At 41.5% G+C, this 21327-nt stretch overlaps 1 protein-coding gene across 1 annotated transcript in view; it reads right to left on the bottom strand.

The window, feature by feature from the left end:
- Positions 1-20905, bottom strand: part of STT3A (STT3 oligosaccharyltransferase complex catalytic subunit A) — a 28060-nt gene extending 7155 nt beyond the window's left edge. The window contains exons 1-13 of the mRNA XM_008021390.3: positions 20814-20905; positions 17696-17818; positions 16570-16630; positions 11597-11718; positions 11064-11209; positions 9775-9865; positions 8294-8400; positions 7569-7733; positions 5430-5610; positions 4144-4299; positions 2256-2347; positions 1125-1280; positions 697-885 (exon numbers count right to left, since the gene is read on the bottom strand). Coding sequence (XP_008019581.1) covers positions 697-885; positions 1125-1280; positions 2256-2347; positions 4144-4299; positions 5430-5610; positions 7569-7733; positions 8294-8400; positions 9775-9865; positions 11064-11209; positions 11597-11718; positions 16570-16630; positions 17696-17783 — 1554 coding nt within the window. The 5' untranslated portion in view covers positions 17784-17818; positions 20814-20905. The remainder of the gene's footprint in view (positions 1-696; positions 886-1124; positions 1281-2255; positions 2348-4143; positions 4300-5429; positions 5611-7568; positions 7734-8293; positions 8401-9774; positions 9866-11063; positions 11210-11596; positions 11719-16569; positions 16631-17695; positions 17819-20813) is intronic.
- Between the last annotated feature and the right edge of the window lie 422 nt (positions 20906-21327).

The raw sequence follows: 21327 nt of genomic DNA, 5'->3' as shown, positions 1-21327 counted from the left end.
CAACATTGCCTACACTTTCATCCCAGGTCACTTTACACAAACATAATGAGGTGGGAATGTGGGAGACTGTGCAATATAGCCACATCAATAGCCTAGTGTTATTAGATAATTTTCTTAATAGCCTTTTAACAGAATCACAAAAATCACTTATTATAAAGATGGGGTGGAAACTCAAATCACAGGATATGATGGGCAAGAATTAAGACTCTTACAAGTTTTTATTCCTAACAAATTGTCTCAGAAATGATATTCTTAATAGTTACTGTAAAGGAAATCACTTCAGATTCTCAAAAGGTATAAATTAAAATGTTAAAAGCAGTTATCATAAGCTGATCCCTTTACACAAGATTTACATCTTTCTTCTTGCTTCAATTTTCTGATTTTTCTAAAGTGAACATGTAATATTTATAACTTTTTTCTTCTTTTATAACTGGGATGTTCTACCTCTTGTTAAAAATCATCATATCAATAAAAGTGTCCATGCAAAGTCTAGATAATTACTAGTAAGCATTAACTATAAAAGATCCCTGAATTGAATGGCGGTTCACCTTTAAGGCTCATTCAAGACTAGAGTTGCAAAGTTCCAATTTCACCAAGCTTTCTACCCATCTAAAAGCTGTATAATTCACTATAACATCAAATGTCTCCTCCCCCTTTGCCCCTAACCCACAATTCCCACTCCTCCCAAATCTTCACCTCTGGAGTATTGTGACGAAGCCAATAATATGCTTCTCGGAAGTCATCAAATATGATCCTACTGCCATCCCCACCACGGGCAGACAGTACAATGGACGGAGAAGAGTAGGCCTCACTGGTCACCCACGTTGAATGAAAGGTATAGGTGATAAGAAAGAAAGCCATGACCAGTATCATCCCACTTGCCACCTAAACAAGGAAAAAGAATTAATTGTGTAGTTAACCAAACTAAATTCGTACAACACAGGACAAACTGTTAGACACATTAATAGAGATGAGATTGATCAAAATAAGTCAGAGGCTCCATGAGTTAATTCTGACCACCTATGACAGTGCTCCACTTTACTCCTCCCACCCCCCACCACCCACGTACACACATACACACACACACAGAGCTTCCCAACTCTACTCTTAACATTGCTTCTCACTTCATTCTTAATAGGGTAGGTAGAATCCTGTTGCTTCTTGCTCTTCTTGTCTGGACGACTTATGTCCAGATTCTTCATGTATGTGGATAGCACCTGGGAGACTCCGATGCCGGAGAGAATGCACATAACAGGTGCCAACACTAGCATTAGACGCACCTAACAGAGACAGGACACATGGTCAGTCTAATCAGTGTTACACAGTTTACAGATTTCAGCCTATTAGTAGATCAAGACATCAATTTAGGGATTTTCATCAAACATGACTTCCATAAAGAGTGAAAGAGAAAATACTTGAAATAGTTACAGTACAAGTATATATTTCTTAAACTGTATTTCAATTATATGCATGCACATATGTATATGTATCTTGAATAATAATGATATAAAGTATATTTCATAACTGTGGTTTGAGACCAAAAAAGTATGAGAAGCACTATTTTACTACAATATATAAAATCCCTCCTCTCTGGCTGGGCACGGTGACTCACGCCTGTAACCCCAGCACTTTGGGAGGCCGAGAAGGGCAGATCACCTGAGGTCGGGAGTTCAAGACCAGCCTGACCAACATGGAGAAACCCCATCTCTACTAAAAATACAAAACTAGCCAGGTGTGGTGGCACATGCCAGTAGTCCCAGCTACTCGGGAGGCTGAGGCAGGAGAACCACTTGAACCCAGGAGGCGGAGGTTGCAGTGACCTGAGACCATGCCATTGCACTCCAGCCTGGGCAACAAGAGTGAAACTCTGTCTCAAAAAAAAAAAAAAAAAAAAAAAAATTCCCTCCTCTCTTTTAACAATCTAGCACTAGGGAATACTCCCATGCCTTCAAGAAAAAACTATCATCTTCCGTTTTAAGACACCCAGGGTCATATTATCCAACAAAGTGCAAAAGTGCTTCTATAATACCAAGTTATGAATCCAAGAAAGTTGGACCCCACAACCAGAATGTATGAGTGTCCCATACATTCCTAGGAAGGATCAACAACAGCAAGCAGCTTTACAACTCATTCCCTCAAATGCTCAGAGGGAAGCATGTGCACAATCATCAGTACTTTCTGAATTCTGCCAGGCAGATAAAAAAGCACCTCAGAGTTAGAGTGAAAAAGTCTACCAGACTGAGGGCAGTCCTCACCATTACAGCTGAAAAGTACATGCTGGTCACACCATACATGATGATAAAAATCCGGGCATCAGACAGGTTGCTAAAGCAGTAATAGAGGCCAACTACAAAAGAGGGAAGGAGAAATAAGCAGCTGAGTCCTGTAGGTTGAAACCTACAAGGGAAAGTGTCTTCATTATATGACTGGATGATTCCACACATTTAACCCAGCAATTCCACTTCCAGGAATTTATCCTAAAAAAACAATCATAGAAACATGCAAAGATGTTCACTACAGCACACTTTAAAGTAGCAAAAAAATCAGAAACAACCTAAATGTCCAACAACAAGAAGCTAATTATAGTATACTTATAAAATGGAATATATTTAAATATTGCTGTGTGAGATTATGGACTACTTGCCTTCTTACACATCTTGACACATCTCTGTACTTAAAAAAACTAATAAATGATATATTTTAAGTATTTCTATAAAATAATACTAAGTAACAGAGAAATTTGATTCTTTATGAAATGAAAAAAAATCAGGGAAAAAACTATGATCTCATTCTTATTTGATAAATATGCATCAAAATGTTAACAGTGGCTAGAGATGGGTGATAAGAACTCCTGAATATTTACCTTTTTTGAGATGGGGGTCTTGCTGTATAACCGAGGCTGGTCTCAAACTCCTGGGCTCAAGTAATCCTTCCACCTCAGCCTTCCAAGTAGCTGGGACTACAAGTGCACACTACCCTGCCCAGCTAATTTTATTTATTTTATATGTGTGTATGTGTGTGGGTATGGGGTGTGCGTGCATTATTTTATTTTATTTTATTTTTTAAGTAGAGACAGGAGTCTTGCTATATTGCCCAGGCTGGTATTGAACTCCTCGCCTCAAGCAATCCTCCCACCTCATCTTCCCAAAGTGCTGGGATTACTGATGTGAACTACAACTCCAGTCCTGTTTTTGTTTTTTTAGATGTGGGTCTCACTATGTTGCCCAGGTTGATCTCAAATTCCTGACCTTAAGTGATCTCACCTCAGGCTCCTAACAGGCTGGGATTATAGGCATGAGCCACTGTGCCCAGCAACTTTTTCTATTTATTTATATATATTTTTTACAATACACAAATTACTGTCCCAATAAGAAAAAAGTAAAAGCTGGCCAGGCATAGTGGCTCACGCCTGTAATCCCAGCACTATGGGAGGCCAAGGTGAGCAGACTGCTTGAGCCCATGAATTCAAGACCAGCCTGGGCAACATGGTGAAACCCCATTTCTTCAAAAAAAAAAATACAAAAATTAGCCGGGCATGGCGGCATGCACCTGTAGTCCCAGCTACTCAGGAGGGTGAGGTGGAAGGATGGCTTGAGTTCAGGAGGCAGACGCTGCAGTAAGCTGAGATCATACCACTGCCCTCCAGCCTGGGCAAGAGAGCAAGACTCTATCTCAAAAAAAAAAAAAAGTAAAAGTTATTTGAAAAAGACCACTAACACTGGTAAATTCTAAAACACATCTGGATTGGCCAGAAGTTAAGAGATTGATGAGGCTTTACAATCAGCAGTACTCATTATAGGACTTCAATATTGCCAAGAGGAAAAACAAGGGTAAAGAGGAAGGAGTATGATAGAAGTACTCAAACAAAACCAACCCTGAGTAGAAATTACGGTTAAATTTTAACTTATAACACAAATGACAAATGAACAGAAAACTGTGAGGCTGAACTTGCCAATATATACAACTGTTGAACTTCTGACTTCTGCTCAGCTTCATACATGAGAAAATTTGCTTAGCCATCCTCTGTATTACACAACATAAACAGGCAAAGAAAAACAAAACACGAATGAGGGTAGCTTGCAAATGTGGAATCAAATCGTGATTCTTACGAATAAGGCCATTTCAGAACACAAGGCCACATACCTGGAAACATGAAGACGAGGAGCTGTAGGTCAAAATAGTATGAGGACCAGGTTGTGGGCTGATGCTCAGACACAGAAGCAATGATGGGGATGTTGTTCTTAGCGTAAGAAGGATCCAGCAGTGAGTAGAAACGCCCCGTCCAGGGAGATATTTTTCCTGGCAGCAAAGAGACAATACATATTCCACACATACTCTTCAAACAAATACCTGATCCAAATTAATCACAACTTCCCATTTTAATAAGATTCTCAGTGACAGAGACGGATTAGGTTTTTGCTTAATTGCCACCAATACTTAGAGAGTTTCACTCCTTCCTTTCTTTCAAACCTGGGAGTACTTTTGTCACACTGCCAGCAGAATAAAGCCAGGCTGTATATAAACTTGGAGAGAATAGAGGCAGAAATGCTGCCTGAAAGGGTTTTAGGCCAAATTTGGTCAAAGCAAGGCCAACTGTAGAGATTAAATCAACTATATCCTTGAGTCCTGCTCTGAATTAGTCAATAGATAGACTTGAGCAAAATCAAATTAATCTCTGAGAAATCAAAGTAGGGAAAAAGAAGGAAAATTTGGCTTTCTAACCAACTAAACAGCCATGATTTAGTTTCCATGGTATTAGATGATTGCCACCTTGGAGGGTATGGTAAGCAATATAATGACTCTCCCACCCAACCAATAGGAAAGAAAAAAAAAGAAAGAAAACAGAGAAAGATTTGCAAGGTAAGATATAGTCCTTTCGCCAGGTGTGATTAAGAGCAGCTCCAACAAGACATTCTCTGCTATGCTGAATCCAAACACTGGGTTGAAAAGTGGATTGAATGTAAAATTGTGGGATTGTACATGCTTCAGATGAAAAAAGAAATAAGAAAAAAAGAATCTTTTGTGGTCAGAAAATACCCTGTCTTTTGGAGTTTATTCTATGTCTGTACCCATCTGCATTTAACAGTAAAAGTTCTGAGCCTGACCGGGTGCAGTGGCTCACGCCTGTAATCCCAGCAATTTAGGAGGCCGAGGCGGGCGGATCACCTGAGGTCAGGAGTTCGAGACCAGCCTGACAAACATGGAGAAACCCCATCTCTACTAAAAATGCAAAATTGGCTGGGCGTGGTGGTGGGCACCTGTAATCCCAGCTACTCAGGAGGCTGAGGCAGGAGAATCGCTTGAACCTGGGAGGCGGAGGTTGCAGTGAGCCGAGATTGTGCCACTGCACTCTAGCCTGGACAACAAGAGCAAAACTCCATCTTAAAAAAAGAGAGAGAGAAAAAAAAAAGGCTGTGAGCCTTCCCTACCTGTCAACATGAGGAGAGCTCCCACGGTGAGAAGGACAAAGCCTACCAGAGAGATGACACTCCGGAAAAGAACTTCAAATTGTTGTGGATTCAACTTGCTGCGCAGGTAATCCACAAAGGCATGGATCTGGCAGAGACCAAAGACCCCAAAGGCTGCCATGTGCTCTGATGAAAGGACAGGCTGTAGGTAAAAGGACACGTATGTTAATATTAAGGGAAAAAATGAGTAAGTCCAGTGCAGGCCTGTATTATTCTTATCTAGTTCAAACTAAACGATCAAATGAGTTCTGAGGCCCCAAAGGACTCAGGGCCAATCTAGGGAAGGGTTTAATTCACCAGCCATATTTTCTACAGAATATTTGGAGCCCCCTAAAGCATAAGATACACTATCATTATCACATATCTGGCTTTTGCTCAGGTTATTTCCTTAGCCTAGACTGTAATTTTCTCCAAATTCCCATCCACTAAAATTCTCATCCACTAAAATTCTCATCATTCAAGGTCCAACTCAAATATTATCTCTTCCTAATCTGCCAAACTGAAATCAATCACTCCTCTCTATGTTCCATGTCACATTAGTTCTTTTCTAGCACTTAATCATTCTCTGCCTTAAATGGGTGGTTCTCAAACGCTAGTGGGCATCATAATCACCAAGGGGGTAGGAGTGTTAAAACACAGATTGCTGAGCCCCACCTCCAGAGTTTCTGATTCAGTAGGTCTGTGTTGGGGCTCTAGAATTTGCATTTATTTCTAACAAGTTCCTAGCTGCTGCTGATGATGATTCAAGAACCACACTTCCAGAACAGTAGCCTATCGGATATAGACAGCTGCATGTATTTCTTTCCCTGCAAGAAGACCAAAACTTCCTTAAGGACCATAACTGTATTTTTATTCTTTTTACATTTTCAAGTGATTAGCAAACTGCATATACAAATGCTTTTCAACTTATGATTGGGTTACATCCCAATAAACCCATTTTAGGTTGAAAATATCATAAGTAGAAAATGCATTTAATACACCTAGCCTACGGAACACCACAGCTTAGCGTAGACTACCTTAAACATGCTCAAAACATTTAACATCAGCCTACAGTTGGGTAAAATCATCTAACACAAAGCCTATTTTATAATAAAGTGTTGAGTATCTCATGTAACTTATTGACTACTGTACTGAAAGTGAAAAACAGAATGCTTATATGGGTACTGGAAGTACGGTTTCTACTGAATGCAGATCACTGTCACACCATTCTAAAGCCAAAAAATCCTAGGTTACACTTTGTAAGTTGGGGACAATCTGTAGTAGGTGATCAGTAAAGAAATACTTGTTGACCTCTAAATAAGGTTTGCACTTTCATGATAATTTCACAAAAGAAATCAAACATGCCACGTTATTCTCTGCTTTAGCAGTTGTCTGTTAACCCTATGGAGCAATATGGTTAAAGGTTTGTGCTTTTGTTCCTGAAGCACTTACAATTAGATACCATTAAGATCAGGATTCTCGCCGGGCGCGGTGGCTCAAGCCTGTAATCCCAGCACTTTGGGAGGCCGAGACGGGCGGATCACGAGGTCAGGAGATCGAGACCATCCTGGCTAACACAGTGAAACCCCGTCTCTACTAAAAATACAAAAAACTAGCTGGGCGCGGTGGCGGGTGCCTGTAGTCCCAGCTACTCGGGAGGCTGAGGCAGGAGAATGGCGTGAACCCGGGAGGCGGAGCTTGCAGTGAGCCGAGATCTGGCCACTGCACTCCAGCCTGGGCGACAGAGCGAGACTCCGCCTCAAAAAAAAAAAAAAAAAAAAAAAAAGATCAGGATTCTCTGCTACTACATGGGGCCATCTGCATTAAAAGGACTGGAAATTTTAACTTTGATCACTCATCTAAACTCAACTCAACTAAATATCCCTCCCCTTCCCACAAACTTAAAGCCAAAGTAAGAGCCATGAAATTCAAACTCCACGGAGCAAATATTAGCACACTCTTGGATGTAAACTTTAATGACCAATAATTCTGTTGCGAGTAGTTCAATATAAAAGCTGTGAGTAAGTCATACTCTTCTTAACAGAATCTAAGATAAATCAGTCTAGTTGGGGCTGCATAGAAAAAGTAGAAGCTGAAAACCCTACTCAGTCAAGGGCTCACCTGGAAACCCACAAAGGAGATCTGCATAGAAAGTATAGTGCCCAGGCAGTAAACAGTACAGTAGGCCACGTAGATCCGGTGGGAGAAACGGCCTGTGAGCATCAGCACCAGGACATGGAGAGGAATCAAGTTGATCAGGAACACATAACCTCCCCATGACGAGACCTATGATGGAATAGAAAAAAACAGTTCCTCTGAGTACACCTCCTCAGACCACCACCACTATAATGTAGGATACCACCAGTGACTTTTTAAAGAACACTTACAGTAACTATAACTTTATTTATGCCAAATGGCTTAAAGAGTTCAAATAACTGATATTTTTAAAGAGGAAAATCAAGTCCTTACATGTACAGGTTATATAAAATAAAATAAGTGTTAAAAAAGAAAATATAAAATCAAGTTCAAATCCATCACTATAACTCAATACCCTGCTCCCTTGTGTTTGCTGATGTCATGATCACATAACGAGAGGGACCCAAGCCTCAGAATGAATCTAAATGCAATCTACTGTAAGGTCACACAGAGGATTTAGGGATATGCGAGCAAGTAGAAGCAATTAAGGAAGTCTACACATACACGTAAGTATGAATAGAAAAAATATATTGGAAAAGAAAAAGTTTAGGGGAACCTACCAGAAAAGAAAGTTGGTCAAACAATAAGTACCAATAGGAAATACAGTATTTAGAGAACTTTAAAAATTAAAAACATGTAGAAAAAGTTACCATGTAGAAATAAGCAAGGGCACACTTAGCTGCCCAACAGATGGAACCAGTCTTTACTGCCTTGATCCACATGTAGTAGGTGAGTAGCATGCAAAAGATGGCAATCCCTGCAGAAAGCACACATCAAAATTCAACAAGAGGCCAGGCTAGTATAGTGATTAAGAACACTGTTCTGGAACAGACTGCCTGCATCTACTACCAAATAATAGTGTAATTTTAGGCAAATTATTTACCTCCTTTTGTTTCAGTTTCATGTAAAAAGAAGTAATAGTATCTACTTCATTAACGTGTTTTGAAAACAAATATAATTAATGCCTGTAAAGCACTTAGAAGAGTACCTGGCATATAATAAACATTAAGTAAATATTGGCCATTATTATCATTCTTTCCAAGCACTAAACATACTGCTTAAAGTATAGTTCTAAAGACATCCTGTATTATCATTCATCATCCTGCCTCTACGTCTTAACATACGCTAATACTCATGCCCCAACTGCCCCTTTCCTTGATATCTGCCTAATAAAGTCCCAACTTCAGGACGCAGTTGAACCTCAACCACTTCCAAAAAGCCTCCCTTGATTCCCGAATCTGCTTTTGTTTTTTTTTTTTTTTCATTAACAAAACAAAACAAAACAAAACGGGGTCTTGCTCTATTACCAGGCTGAAGTGCAGTGGCAATCACAGCTCACTGCAGCCTCAACCTCCCAGGCTCAAGCGATCCTCCCACTTCAGTCTCCAGAGTAGCTGGGAATACAGGTGCATACTACCATGCCCAGCTAATTTCTTATAGTCACAGGGTTGCCCAGGCTGGTCTCAAACTCCTGAGCTCAAATGATCCACCCACCTCAGCCTCCGAAAGTACTGGATAACAGGGCATGAGCCACCAAGTTCAGCCCCAAATCTGAATTAATCTCTCACTACGTTCCTAAAATACTCTGTTCAAATTTTTATCATGGCACATAGTACCATCTCCTGTCACTGGAGTTAAATATGTCTGTTTTAATCTTCCTTAATAGATTATGGGCCAATATAACCTTATTCATTATCTATCTCTTTAATTTCTTATAATTATGCACAAAATAATCTTATTCATTATCTAACTAACACTTAATACTATGTTTTCCCAATAACATTCAACAAACGTATGTTGAATTGAAAATAAGTCAATAAGTAATTAAAATTTTAAGGACATCTATTCCCTTTATGTAGGAAAATAAAGCAAATGATTATAATGTGAAAACAACAGTTAACTATCTTATGAGTGCAGAGATGAACCAAAGACTTGTAAGAAAAGTTACCAACTACCTTTCTGGAAAGGATGATGGGAAGAGAACATGAACTTGTCCAAGATCCGTTCCTGCCCATTTCTAATCTTCTCACCAGTTACCACTTTTATTATTGCTAAACCACAGATTGCACTTTGTGAAGCTCTGTTGGATAATCAGGTGAGAAGATCTTCTTCAGCATTTTAAAAGTCTTACCTTCATTATCATAGGAGCCAGCAACAGATCGGGAGATATATCCAGGAACTACAGCAATCATGGCAGCAGCAAGAAGCCCAGCCCCTGCATCCTGTAAGAAAAAAAGGGTAATAAGACATTAATACCAATACAATGCTGAGAAATAGAGGATCCACTAGTCCATTCTGTTTATAATGGACCCAGAAAACAGTCCAACAATTTCGAAGGTAGATGTGAGATGTCAGAAATGCTAGAAATGCTCACAGCACAAGAAAACTAAAAACTTCATGACCAATTCCCCATGATGACACCAAACCTGACACGGAGAACACATATGCTGAGGACAGACAAATCAAGTGAGATGTCAAACATCAATACTGTCCCAGAATGGGCTGTTTGGCTACCAATCTCCCCAAGCTTGTAAGTCTCTAACCCTAACAATATCTGTACATCATTGGAACACCAGTCACACCTCTAAAAGCCATGCAAGGACAATCTAAGGAAGAAAATTATGATTTCGGTTAAAAAGCCAACAAAGGTAAGTGATAATCTACCTAAACTGAAAACGCCAGTAGCTTAGGCAATAAAGCTTAAATATCACCAGGCACGCTTTGAGCTTGGGAGAAAGGAACAACAGATATAAACCACATTCCAAAAAATAAAGACTTGTCTGTTTAAAGAGTCAAATTTGGGAAAGGGCAGCAAGGAGAAGGATGGAAAAGTTTTCCAAACTAAATTCAGGCTTCCCAAACCCCCTAGTAGTTTATCACCTCTCAGGTGTCTCTCTAATACCACAGCACAAACTAAGAATAGCACCCAGGGAGCCAAGGTCAGCAATGCTGAAACCTGGAAAAAGAGAGTCAGCATTATGGAGTCTACTAAGGAAGCCAAGTGGCTGAAGAATTTTAAAATAATTTTTTTTTAAATCAACAAATAATTGCCGAGTACATTCCTGGTAGGAAAAACTAACCATTTTGGAATGTTTCATGTTGGTATTTTTTTCCTCTCCCTTACATTGTGAGGACTTCAAAATCTAAACTTCACATTTTGCATTTTAAATGTTTTCTTCTTTATGTAGCAATTTACGTTTCACTTTCAACTGTACTCTCATGAGGACAGCTGCTAATGATTAAAAAAAACACATATTCCAGAAAGGGGTTGGGGTGAACCCAATTAATTTGGCCCAGTAAAAGCTGTCTTTACCCTCTGGCTCCCTGCCTTTCTAAGGCTTTGTCCTCCACCCTCTAGCATCTATTAGAGAGGCTCAATAACATTCATTCCCAAGCCTCCTGTCACCCCAAATCCTTCACCTTGAGCTCTTTGGTAAGGTGGTACGTGACGATGGTGGTGAAGGAGGAGAAGAGAGGGGCCAGGAACACACAGACATTCCGAATGTCGATGGTGATGTGGAAAAAATGGAGTACATGGTAGATTGCAGCAGAGGTGATCATTAAACCTGTAACAGGAAGAAGAAACTCCATTAGGTTGTCTTACCAGAACTTAAGAGAAAAAAAAGGGAAAATCCCAGATACAATAAAGTGACTACGTAAGTCTTGACAAATCACCAGAAATACTAACATAACAACTGCAGTGAGCCTATAAATTTCTCTCATAAGGATTCAAATCCGAAGTCTAGAACGTATAAAAACCACCCATCTCCACTCTACTACAAACGTTCTCCTGTCTATATAAGATGCACTTTTAGTAACCTGTAATCAGGATGAAATTACAAGTGTCACAAGACAAAGCTATTAGAAATAAAGGAAACTGGTTCTCTACCATACAAATATTTCTGGTTTTGTTTTTTGGTTTTATTTTTTTAAAACATATCTGATCTCCTCACCTGGGTAAATTGTTCCTCCAATGATTCGTCCCAAAGGGTACCAGGCTCGGTCATCAAACCAGTTATGGAATTTATAAAACCCCTCCTCAGCCAGGAACCTGGTAGTCCGATAATTAAAGTACCTATAGCAAGAAATAAACTTTATTGTGAATTTGTGGTGAATTTTGCTCCTCAGGATACACCATTGAGAAATTCAGCATTACTCAATGAAAAACCAGTTTAGCATCAAAAATTATGCCATGAAAATCATTTTATACTACCATAAGTCTGTTCATTTCTATTTCCATGCTTGTCTCAACTAAAGCACTGCTTTTCTCATAAGGAAATGAGCCAGGTGCAGTGGCTCACACCTGTAATCCCAGCACTTTGGGAGGCCGAGGCAGGTGGATCACAAGGTCAGGAGTTCGAGACCAGCCTGACAAACATGGTGAAACTCTGTCTCTACTAAAAATAGAAAAATTAGCTGGGCATGGTGGCATGTGCCTGTAATCCCAGCTACTCAGGAGGCTAAGGCAGGAGAATCACTAGAACCTGGGAGGTGGAGGCTGCAGTGAGCCAAGATTGCCACTGCACTCTAGCCTGGGCAACAGAGCAAGACTCCGTCTCAGAAAAAAAAAAAAGGGAAATGAAACTGGAACCTAACATTATAACAAAGCAATCAAATGGGATACTTCATCAAGCTGACATGTGGTAGGCATTAGGACCAGTCAGAGAATTCAAGCACCATGAAGACAAAGCCACTGAGATGTAGGCACTAATAGATTTTGGCTTTCTTATTCTTTTTTTTTGAGACGGAGTTTCGCTCTTGTTGCCCAGGCTGGCGCACAATGGCGCAATCTCGGCTCACTGCAACCTCGGCCTCTGGAGTTCAAGCCATTCTCCTGCCTCAGCCTCCTGAAAGTAACTGGGATTACAGGCACTCGCCATAATGCCCAGCTAATTTTTGTATTTTTAGTAGAGACGGGGTTTCGCCATATTGGCCAGGCTGGTCTCAAACTCCTGACCTCAGGTGATCCACCTGCCCTGGCCTCCCAAAATGCTGGGATTACAGGCGTGAGCCACCACACCTGGCCAGATTCTGGCTTTCAAGTGACAGGAACATATTTTTAAAAATCTATACTGCACACAAAGATACATGGATAATTTCGAGTGATAAGAATCTTTAAAGATGTTGGTATACCATCATATGCAGGATGAAAAAACTTTAACCTACTTCATAACACAATTTTCTTAATCAGTCTTTAAGCTTTTAACAAGGTCTACTCATGCAGTTATCTAAAATGCTTCTTATGTCACCTATAGAGTAGCATAAAAATAGATTACAGCTGGGCATGGCAGCTCATGCCTGTAAGCCCAGCACTTTGGAAGACTGAGGCGAGAGGACCGCTTAAGCCCAGGAGTTCAAGACTATCCTGGGCAACACAGTGAGATCCCATCTCTACAAAAAATTTTTTAAAAATTAGCCAGGCATGGGCACACACCTATAGTCCCAGCTACTCAGGAGGTTGAAGTGGGATGACTGCTTGAGCCCAGGAGGTCAAGGCTGCAGTGAGCCATGATGGCAATACTGTGCTCCAGACAGGGAAACACAGCAAGACCCTTTCTCAAAAAAATATAGAAAGATACACAGATACATAGACAACATGAAAAATATTTGATATAAAATGCGTAAGAGCTATAAATGGAAAGATAGTTCTTTAGGCCCAAAATATATAAGTCCTTCTCTTAAGTTTCTCATTTAAAAAGAAATAAGGCTGGGTGAGGTAGCTAACACCTGTAATCCCAGTACTTTGGTAGGCCAAGGCAGGCGGATCACTTGAGCTCAGGAGTTTAAGATCAGCCTGGGCAACCCAGCAAGACCCTGTTTCTAAAAAAATACAAAAATCAGCAGGACTTACTGGCATATGCCTGTAGTCCCAGCTACTCGGGAGGCTGAAATAAGAGGATCGCCTGAGCCCAGGCAGGTTGAAGCTTCAGTAAGCCCTGATCATGCCACTGCACTCCAGCCTGGTGACACAGCAAGACTCTGTCTCAAAAAATAAAATTAATAATAATAATAATAAGGCCAGGAGTGGTGGCTCACTCCTGTAATCCCAGCACTTTGGGAGGCCGACGTGGGTGGATTACCTGAGGTTGGGAGTTCGAGACCAGCCTGACCAACATGGAGAAACCCCGTCTCTACTAAAAATACAAAATTAGCCAGATGTGGTGGTGCATGCTTGTAATCCCAGCTACTCGGGAAGCTGAGGCAGAAGAATTGCTTGAACCTGGGAGGCAGAGGTTGCGGTGAGCTGAGATCACACCATTGCACTCCAGCCTGGGCAACAAGAGCAAAACTCCATCTCAGAAAAAATGAATAATAATAAATAAAAATAAATTAGAGGCCAACGTAGTAGTTCATGCCTGTTATCCCAGCACTTTGGGAGGCAGAGGTGGGTGGATCACTTGAGCACATAAGTTTGAGACCAGCCTATGTAACATGACAAGACCCAATCTACAAAAAGTACAAAAATTAGCCAGGTGTGATGGTGCATGCCTGTAGTCCCAGTTACTCGGGAGGCTGAGGCAGGAGGATCACTTGAGCCCAGGAAGTTGAGGCTGCATGAGCAATAACTGAGCCACTGAACTTCAGCCTGGGTGACACAGCAAGACCCTGTTTCCAAAAAAAAAAAGGAAGACAGACAAAAATAAACAAAAAGAGTCTCAAACTAGAGATAGTTTAATTACTTTGGATAATCATGATTAACTGTTCTCTCTGCCCACCTCTCTAACCCTATTTCCTCCTTGGTCAGTCAAGTTTTGAAAGCTGAAGTAAACAGAAGCAAGAGATGGCAGAAATCTCTATCCTTCAGTTGGTCACTAATGTTGTTTTGGCGACTGTCAGAAACAGAAGAGATGAGGGTTGCAGACATCAATATGTGTCAGAATTGTGTCCTTTACCTACCAGTAGGAGAGGCAGAGTGAGAGAGGAAGTGTAAGTTAGTAGGAATAGATCTGGACTGCATTCACCACTCTGGGAATCAGTTTCCTCCTCTGCAAAAGGAAACGTCAAGTCCCTTATAGTTCCTAACAGCTCTTAACAACAAAGCAGATGCTCTTGCTTAGCTAACATCAATATTTGCTCATTCAGAGGGTCTGAGAAAGAAGCCTAACAGATTGGGATCAAGAAACAAAAGGAGGCTGGGCATGGAGGCCCATGCCGGTAATCCCAGTACTTTGGGGGGCCGCGGAGGGAGGATTGCTTGAATCCAGGAGTTTGAGACCAGTCTGGGCAACATATGAGACTCCATCTCTACAAAAAAATTTTTTTTTAATTAGCTAGGCATGGTGGCACATGCCTGTAGTCCCAATTACTTGGGAAGCTGAGGTGGGAGGCTCACTTGGGCCCCAGAAGTCAAGGCTGCAGTAAGCCACGATCACACTACTGCACTTCAGCTTGGGTGACAGAGTCAGACCCAATCTCAAACAAAAAAAGAAAAAACAAAAGGACATGTTTCCTCATTCTTGAGAAAAAATCTAAACTCAATTCGGAGGCCCCAAACAGAATACTGTAATGCCTCCAAAATACTTTCAAGTATCTACACAAAACAAAATTATAAATTTGCAAACAGATGCAGGCATTTTCAATCAATACTCCACAAGATTAAACATACTATTTTTAAGATATCAATAATATTTCAAGAACCTAAAATTTTGGCCCTCCAAATTTGTTATAAGCCTTAACTTTAGGCAACAGAACACAGGGATTCCAGTCTCGAGTCAGACACACCAACATCCAAATCATGGTTCCTCCACGTACTGAATATGCAACCTTAGATGACCACTCCAGCCTCAGTCTCCTCATTTCTTTTTTCTTTTTTCTTTTTTTTTTTTTTGGAGATGGAGCCTTGCTCTGTCGCCCAGGCTGGAGTACAGTGGCACAATCTCGCCTCACTGCAGCCTCCACCTCCTGGGTTCAAGTGATTCTCCTGCCTCAGTCTCCACAGTAGCCGGGATTACAGGCACATGCCACCACGCCCAGCTAATTTTTCTATTTTTAGTAGAGATGGGGTTTTACTATGTTGGCCAGGTTGGTCTCGAACTCCTGACCTCGTGATCCACCCGCCTCGGCCTCCCACAGTGCTGGGATTACCGGCGTGAGCCACCGTGCCCAGTGGAGTCTCCTCATTTCTAAGAAGGGAATAATAGTACCTACATCTCAAAGGGTTGCTGAAAGGATTTACAGAGAGTCTGTAAATTAGTGCTTGGAACAAAATGAATGCTTAGTAAATGCTAGTTATTAATACCACTAAGAACTTCCACCATATCTTTTTCATCTAATGAACAAAATTCCTAATCAAACTGATAACTTGAGTTTTTTTCATTGCCCTAGAATTTAACTAAGAAACCTAATTTCTATTACATAAATTGCTAAACAAACAAACAGCAAAATGTCATGAATCTCAAGTCCATCATTTGTGATTCTCTTCTGAGCCTGGAATACACACCAGGACCCTTTCCTTCAGTCTACATCATAAACTTTTACCAAACTGAGCAGCCAGAATTCTCTTAGCCTAGCCAGATCTTAAGTGATAGGCCGACATACTAGCAATGCCTCTCACATTTTTTGAGTTTCAGAGACTTACTTGGTCAATTCCAACACTTTTTTTTTTTTTTTTTTTTGTAGAGATGGGGTTTCACCATGTTACCCAGGCTGGTCTCGAACTCCTAAGCTCAAGTGATCCCTCCACCTCCACCTCCGCCTCCCAAATTGCTGGGATTACAGGTGTGAGCCACTGTGCCTGGACTCCAACATATATGTTTTAAAAGGAGATAATTATATCCTTTGGAAGAGTTTAAGCTTTTTTTTTTTCCCCTTAAATGTACTGAAAGCACATCTCTATCACTGAGGGCCGACTGTAATTTGAATCTAAAACCCATGAACCTGAATGCCTCCCAAAGTAAGTAATACCAGATCAAGCAAAGGTACTCACGGATCAAACTCATGGATAACACTTTCAAATCTCAGGACAGCAAAGAGACGAGTGGAGAAAGCTGCAAAAACCAGAGAGTTAATATTTTACTGGTAATATGCCATGAAAGAACAGCAGATATAGTGTTATAATGAAGACAGTATTATCCAGTAGAGAGGTCAAAGAAAATACAAAATAATCCCTGAATAAAGTCTTTATTCCATCTCTCCCCACATAAAGGAAACAAGAGAAGTTAACTTTCCCCTGACAATGGCATCTACATTTTCCACTTTCATAGGTCACAGTTAACTAATCATAAAAGCCTATAACATTACATTCACCTACTAATACCAAACTCAACTTACATGGTCGTCTTTTATACACGTTGACTCCCCCACCACACACACATAACTAACCTTAACCTTGGAGCAGAGTAATAGGTATGGCAAGCAAAATTATACCTAGGACTCATGAAGAGCCAGAAAATCTAAAATACAGAGTAAACGCTCAAGAGACTTTCAAAAATATGACAGGAGGCACCTAAATTGAAGATAATTGTCTTTTACAAAAATCAGTTATCCACAGGTCCCCAATATCACTTTCTGCCCTATGAGAAAACAGAATTGGCACAGCATGCTTCCCATTCTTTCACAGATGATCATAGCCCTGACTCTTTTTTTTTTTTATTTGAGACAGTCTCGCTCTGTTGCCCAGGCTAGAGTGCAGTGGTGCAATCTCAGCTTACTGCAACCTCTGCCTCCCAGGTTCGAGTGATTCTCGTGCCTCAGCCCCCCAAGTAGCTGGGATTACAGGTATCCACCACCACACTCAACTAGTTTTTGTATTTTAAGTAGAGACAAGGTTTCATCATGTTGGCCAGGCTGGTCTCAAACTCTCAGCCTCAAGCGACCCACCCACTCCAGCCTCCCAAAGTGCTGGGATTACAAGCGTGTGCCACCGTGCGTGGCCCATAGCCCTGATTTTATAGTCCTTTCATTTTGCCTTCATTAAATTATACTGATGAGGAATGGAAAAACATAACAATCTGCTAAAAAGAACAAGGCATTTTAAGACAGCGATTTTCAATTTTTTTCTAGACTTTCCTCTTTCTATCCCCAAAGAAAGAGAGGTTCACATGCACACTCACATAATACAGCAGCCATTGACAGAATGAGAAGCTTCAGAAGTGTGTCCTGCTTCTCATAGGACAATCGCAAAAATCCGAATTTAGTCATCTTGACATGAATGGGTGGCCACACACGACGATCAGCTAAAATTAAAAAGTCAAGACCACAAGATATTGAACACCTTCAATTTACTATATTTTCATATTTTATGATGAGAGGGAATCATAAAGGACATAGAAGCTAGCAAAAACACCAGAGAGGGTCAAAGCTAATACTAATATCCAAGCCTGGCCTAAAGTATGATCAACTTGCAAGGAAGTAGGCACAAGTCAGGTCTATGTGTCAAGACTAAAATAGAGTGGTCAGAATAAACCATCCATAATTCTATTTCCCACTCCTTCACAGCTAACCCCTTCACAGCTAACAAGTACGTAAGCACAATTAGCAATAGTATAGTACAAGGAAGAGATGAAAAAATAAATAGGAAAGATTGGAAATACTGAAAAATAATAAAATGGCAAAAGAGAGCCCTCAGGAAAAGGCAGGACTGTATGGGGGGAAAAAGCAGGAAATAATATTATTGAGACCAGAAGTGCAAGCCCCAGCAATTTCCGAGGCTAAGGAGGGAGGATCACTTGAAGCCAGGAGTTCAAGACCAGTCTGAGCAATACAGTGAAACTCCATCTCCACAAAAAATTGTTTAAAATTATGCAGGCTTGGTGGTCTGCACCTGTAGTCCCAGCTACTCAGGAGATGGAGGCAGGAGTTGGAGGTTGCAGTGAGCTAGGATCACACCACTGCACTCCAGCCTGGAAAACAGAGCCAGACCTCGTCTCTTTAAAAAGGAAAAAAAAAAAAAAAAAGAAAGAAAGAAAAAGTGAAAGCAGTAAGAGGAAAAATAGAGGTCACGACTGAATCAACACAATTTTGAGCCCTAAATTTAAACTGCAACTGAATGGCTATAAACTTTTTTCTTTTCCAAATCCCAGTGGGGCTGTCGGGTCAACTAAGAGCATAACTGATAACTAAGGCAGGTACAATCATGCACTCAAGAGGAGGAGGTACACAAACACAGACCCACTGTGCTCTCAATCCCATATATCAGACTGTAACAGCTGCTCAGATCGATACCCGTTTCCAATCATCTGTCTCAAGGCATCTCTGTAACTGACAATGCTGATTTAAGAGACTGATTAAATTACACAGAGACATTTGATGGCATCAGATGATAAGCTAGAAAGAAAGAAAACGAATTTTCCCTACTGAAGCAGAAGAATCAGGGGCTAAACAAAGTAGATTAAAATGTTTGAACTGCAAACAAAGTAGATTAAAATGTTTGAACTGCAGACAGTTCAAAATGGAAATCACATGACAGATAAGAATTACTTATATAGCATTATAGCATTAATCTACCATAGGTTAGTTATTCTTGTATAAGACAGTACTAGACAGTACTACCTTTTATTTTTTCCTCTTCTTTTTTGAGATAGAGTCTCGCTCTGTCACCAGGCTAGAGTGCAGTGGTGCTATCTTGGCTCACTGCAACCTCTGCCTCCCGGGTTCAAGCGATTCTCCTGCCTCAGCCTCCTGAGTAGCTGGGACTACAGATGCATGCCACCATGCCCAGCTAATTTTTGTATTTTTAGTAGAGAGGGAGTTTCACCATGTTGGCCAGGGTGGTCTGGATCTCTTGACCTTGTGATCCGCCCACCTCAGCCTCCCAAAGTGCTGGGATTACAGGCGTGAGCTACCACACCCAGCCCTACCTTCTTAAATTACAATGTGATCAAGGGCTAAGTTATAACGATTATAACAAAGGATATCGTTCAAGACTTTTTGCTTTTATTGTTTTTGATTGACACGTAATTGTACCTATTTATGGAGTACAGTGTGACATTTTTGTACATGTATATAATGTGTAATATCAAGTCAGGATAATTAGTAGATTCATCACCTCAAACATTTATTTTTTTTTTGTCTTAGGAATATTCAAAATCCACTCTTCTAGCTATCTGAAAATATACAATAAATTGTGTATTTTTGTTAATTATATTCCTAATCATAGTTATCCTACAGAACACTAGAATTTATTCCTCCTATCTAGTTGTACTTATGTATCTGTTAACAAACCTTTGTCTATCCTCCCCCATGAATCTTTTTTCCCACAATTATTAGAATAAAGGAGAAAAAAAACCCCCACATACTGGACTAGGTGGAAGGCTTATAGAATGCTGGCACCAACACTGAGAAGTCAAGCATGTTTTCCATAATTAACTGTCCCAGAAGAGCAGTTTTAGAAATGTGTTTAAGTATAGTCCCAAAGGGAAATCTTATTTTGCAACTAAAAATAAAGGCCTAACTACTCCAGGAGGTCAGCAAACCAGCCATATCTCTCAGGGTTTGCAGCTGTTTTCTGGAATGCCTGAAATAGGAACAAACTTAACACCACTGCGTTGATATGAGCCACACACGAAAATGAGACTGCTAGGACCTCTACTTGAAAACTGAGTAAAGGAGCTAGTCATTTAGGGCAGGGCCGTAAGGGAGATTTCATCTCGTGCTCTTTGGTCACTTTCGCACACGGCCAAGCAAATAAGAGCAAAGAAACCTTTCTTAAAACACTTACCAATCTGCTCTCCTCAACTGTGCCCAGCAAACTGTGGCATCTCCTGCCACCCTCGCTGTAGTTTCCCAGACTGCAATTTCCCCAGCCCCGTTTCCCTACACACGTTTCCACATCCTCACAATCGTTTACTCTCTTCTCCCTCCTGGTCTCTCCAGCGGGTCCCACCTCCCTCTTCTTCCCGCCCTCAAAGAACTGACCACCTCTGATACCCCCAAGCGCGACCCTCATCACCCCAGCATCCTACGCGCCCTCCCCTCCATAACTAGTCCCAGGACCCAGTCTTTCCCACGCTCTGTCCCCAAGATCCACCTTACCCTCCCTCCCCAGACCTTCACATCCTTCCATCCAGGAAGCCCCCACACCACGCCCCACGCCCCCTCCTCTGCAAGGCCCTAAGCTCTGCTCTCCATCCCCACTTAGAGTTTTGCCCCGTGCACACTTCGTTCAGCCCCACCAACGCCATGGACTGCACCTGCCGCTGATTTTCAAGTTACGTTCTATGGCCTTCTCACCTGGCCGGCTTTCCTAGGCGATCCGCTGGGCTCCCTCGGCCATCCGTTCAGCGGCGCACCCAACCCTGGCAGCAGCCGGGTCCGCCTCCCCGACCGCTCCCCCGTTGGCTGGCTCCAGGCCAATTCGACGCTTCGGGAGAGCGATAGGATCTGGGAACTGTCTGTCAAACTCGGAGGCGTAAACCGAACCGCGATTCCAGTTTTTAATTGGTCATTACAGCTATCGCTTATCAGTCTAGAGGCGTGTCTGCGTGCTCCCGCCGAGCTGTCATAGGCCGGCGCGTAGGAGTCTAGAGCGCGGAAAGAACGTGCCCCAAGCAGTTTGGTTGAGGGCCGAGGAGTGACGTGTCGGTCGGCGGACCCACGGGGAGTCGCGGTGGAAAGGAGTGGCCTGCTGACTCCCGTCATGTGACAAGAAGCGGAAACTACGCTGAAATAGGCCGTTGCTCCAAGTCCCAGTAACTCGGAATGCGGAGCCGCTCGTCTCCCTCTTTTTTAAGGTAGAAATTGTTAC

The sequence above is a fragment of the Chlorocebus sabaeus genome, chromosome 1 (genome assembly GCF_047675955.1).
Source record: "Chlorocebus sabaeus isolate Y175 chromosome 1, mChlSab1.0.hap1, whole genome shotgun sequence".
NCBI classification, from domain to species: Eukaryota; Metazoa; Chordata; class Mammalia; order Primates; family Cercopithecidae; genus Chlorocebus; species Chlorocebus sabaeus.
The sequence above is the reverse complement of the archived record's forward strand: the minus strand, read 5'-3'. Positions and strand labels throughout refer to the sequence as shown.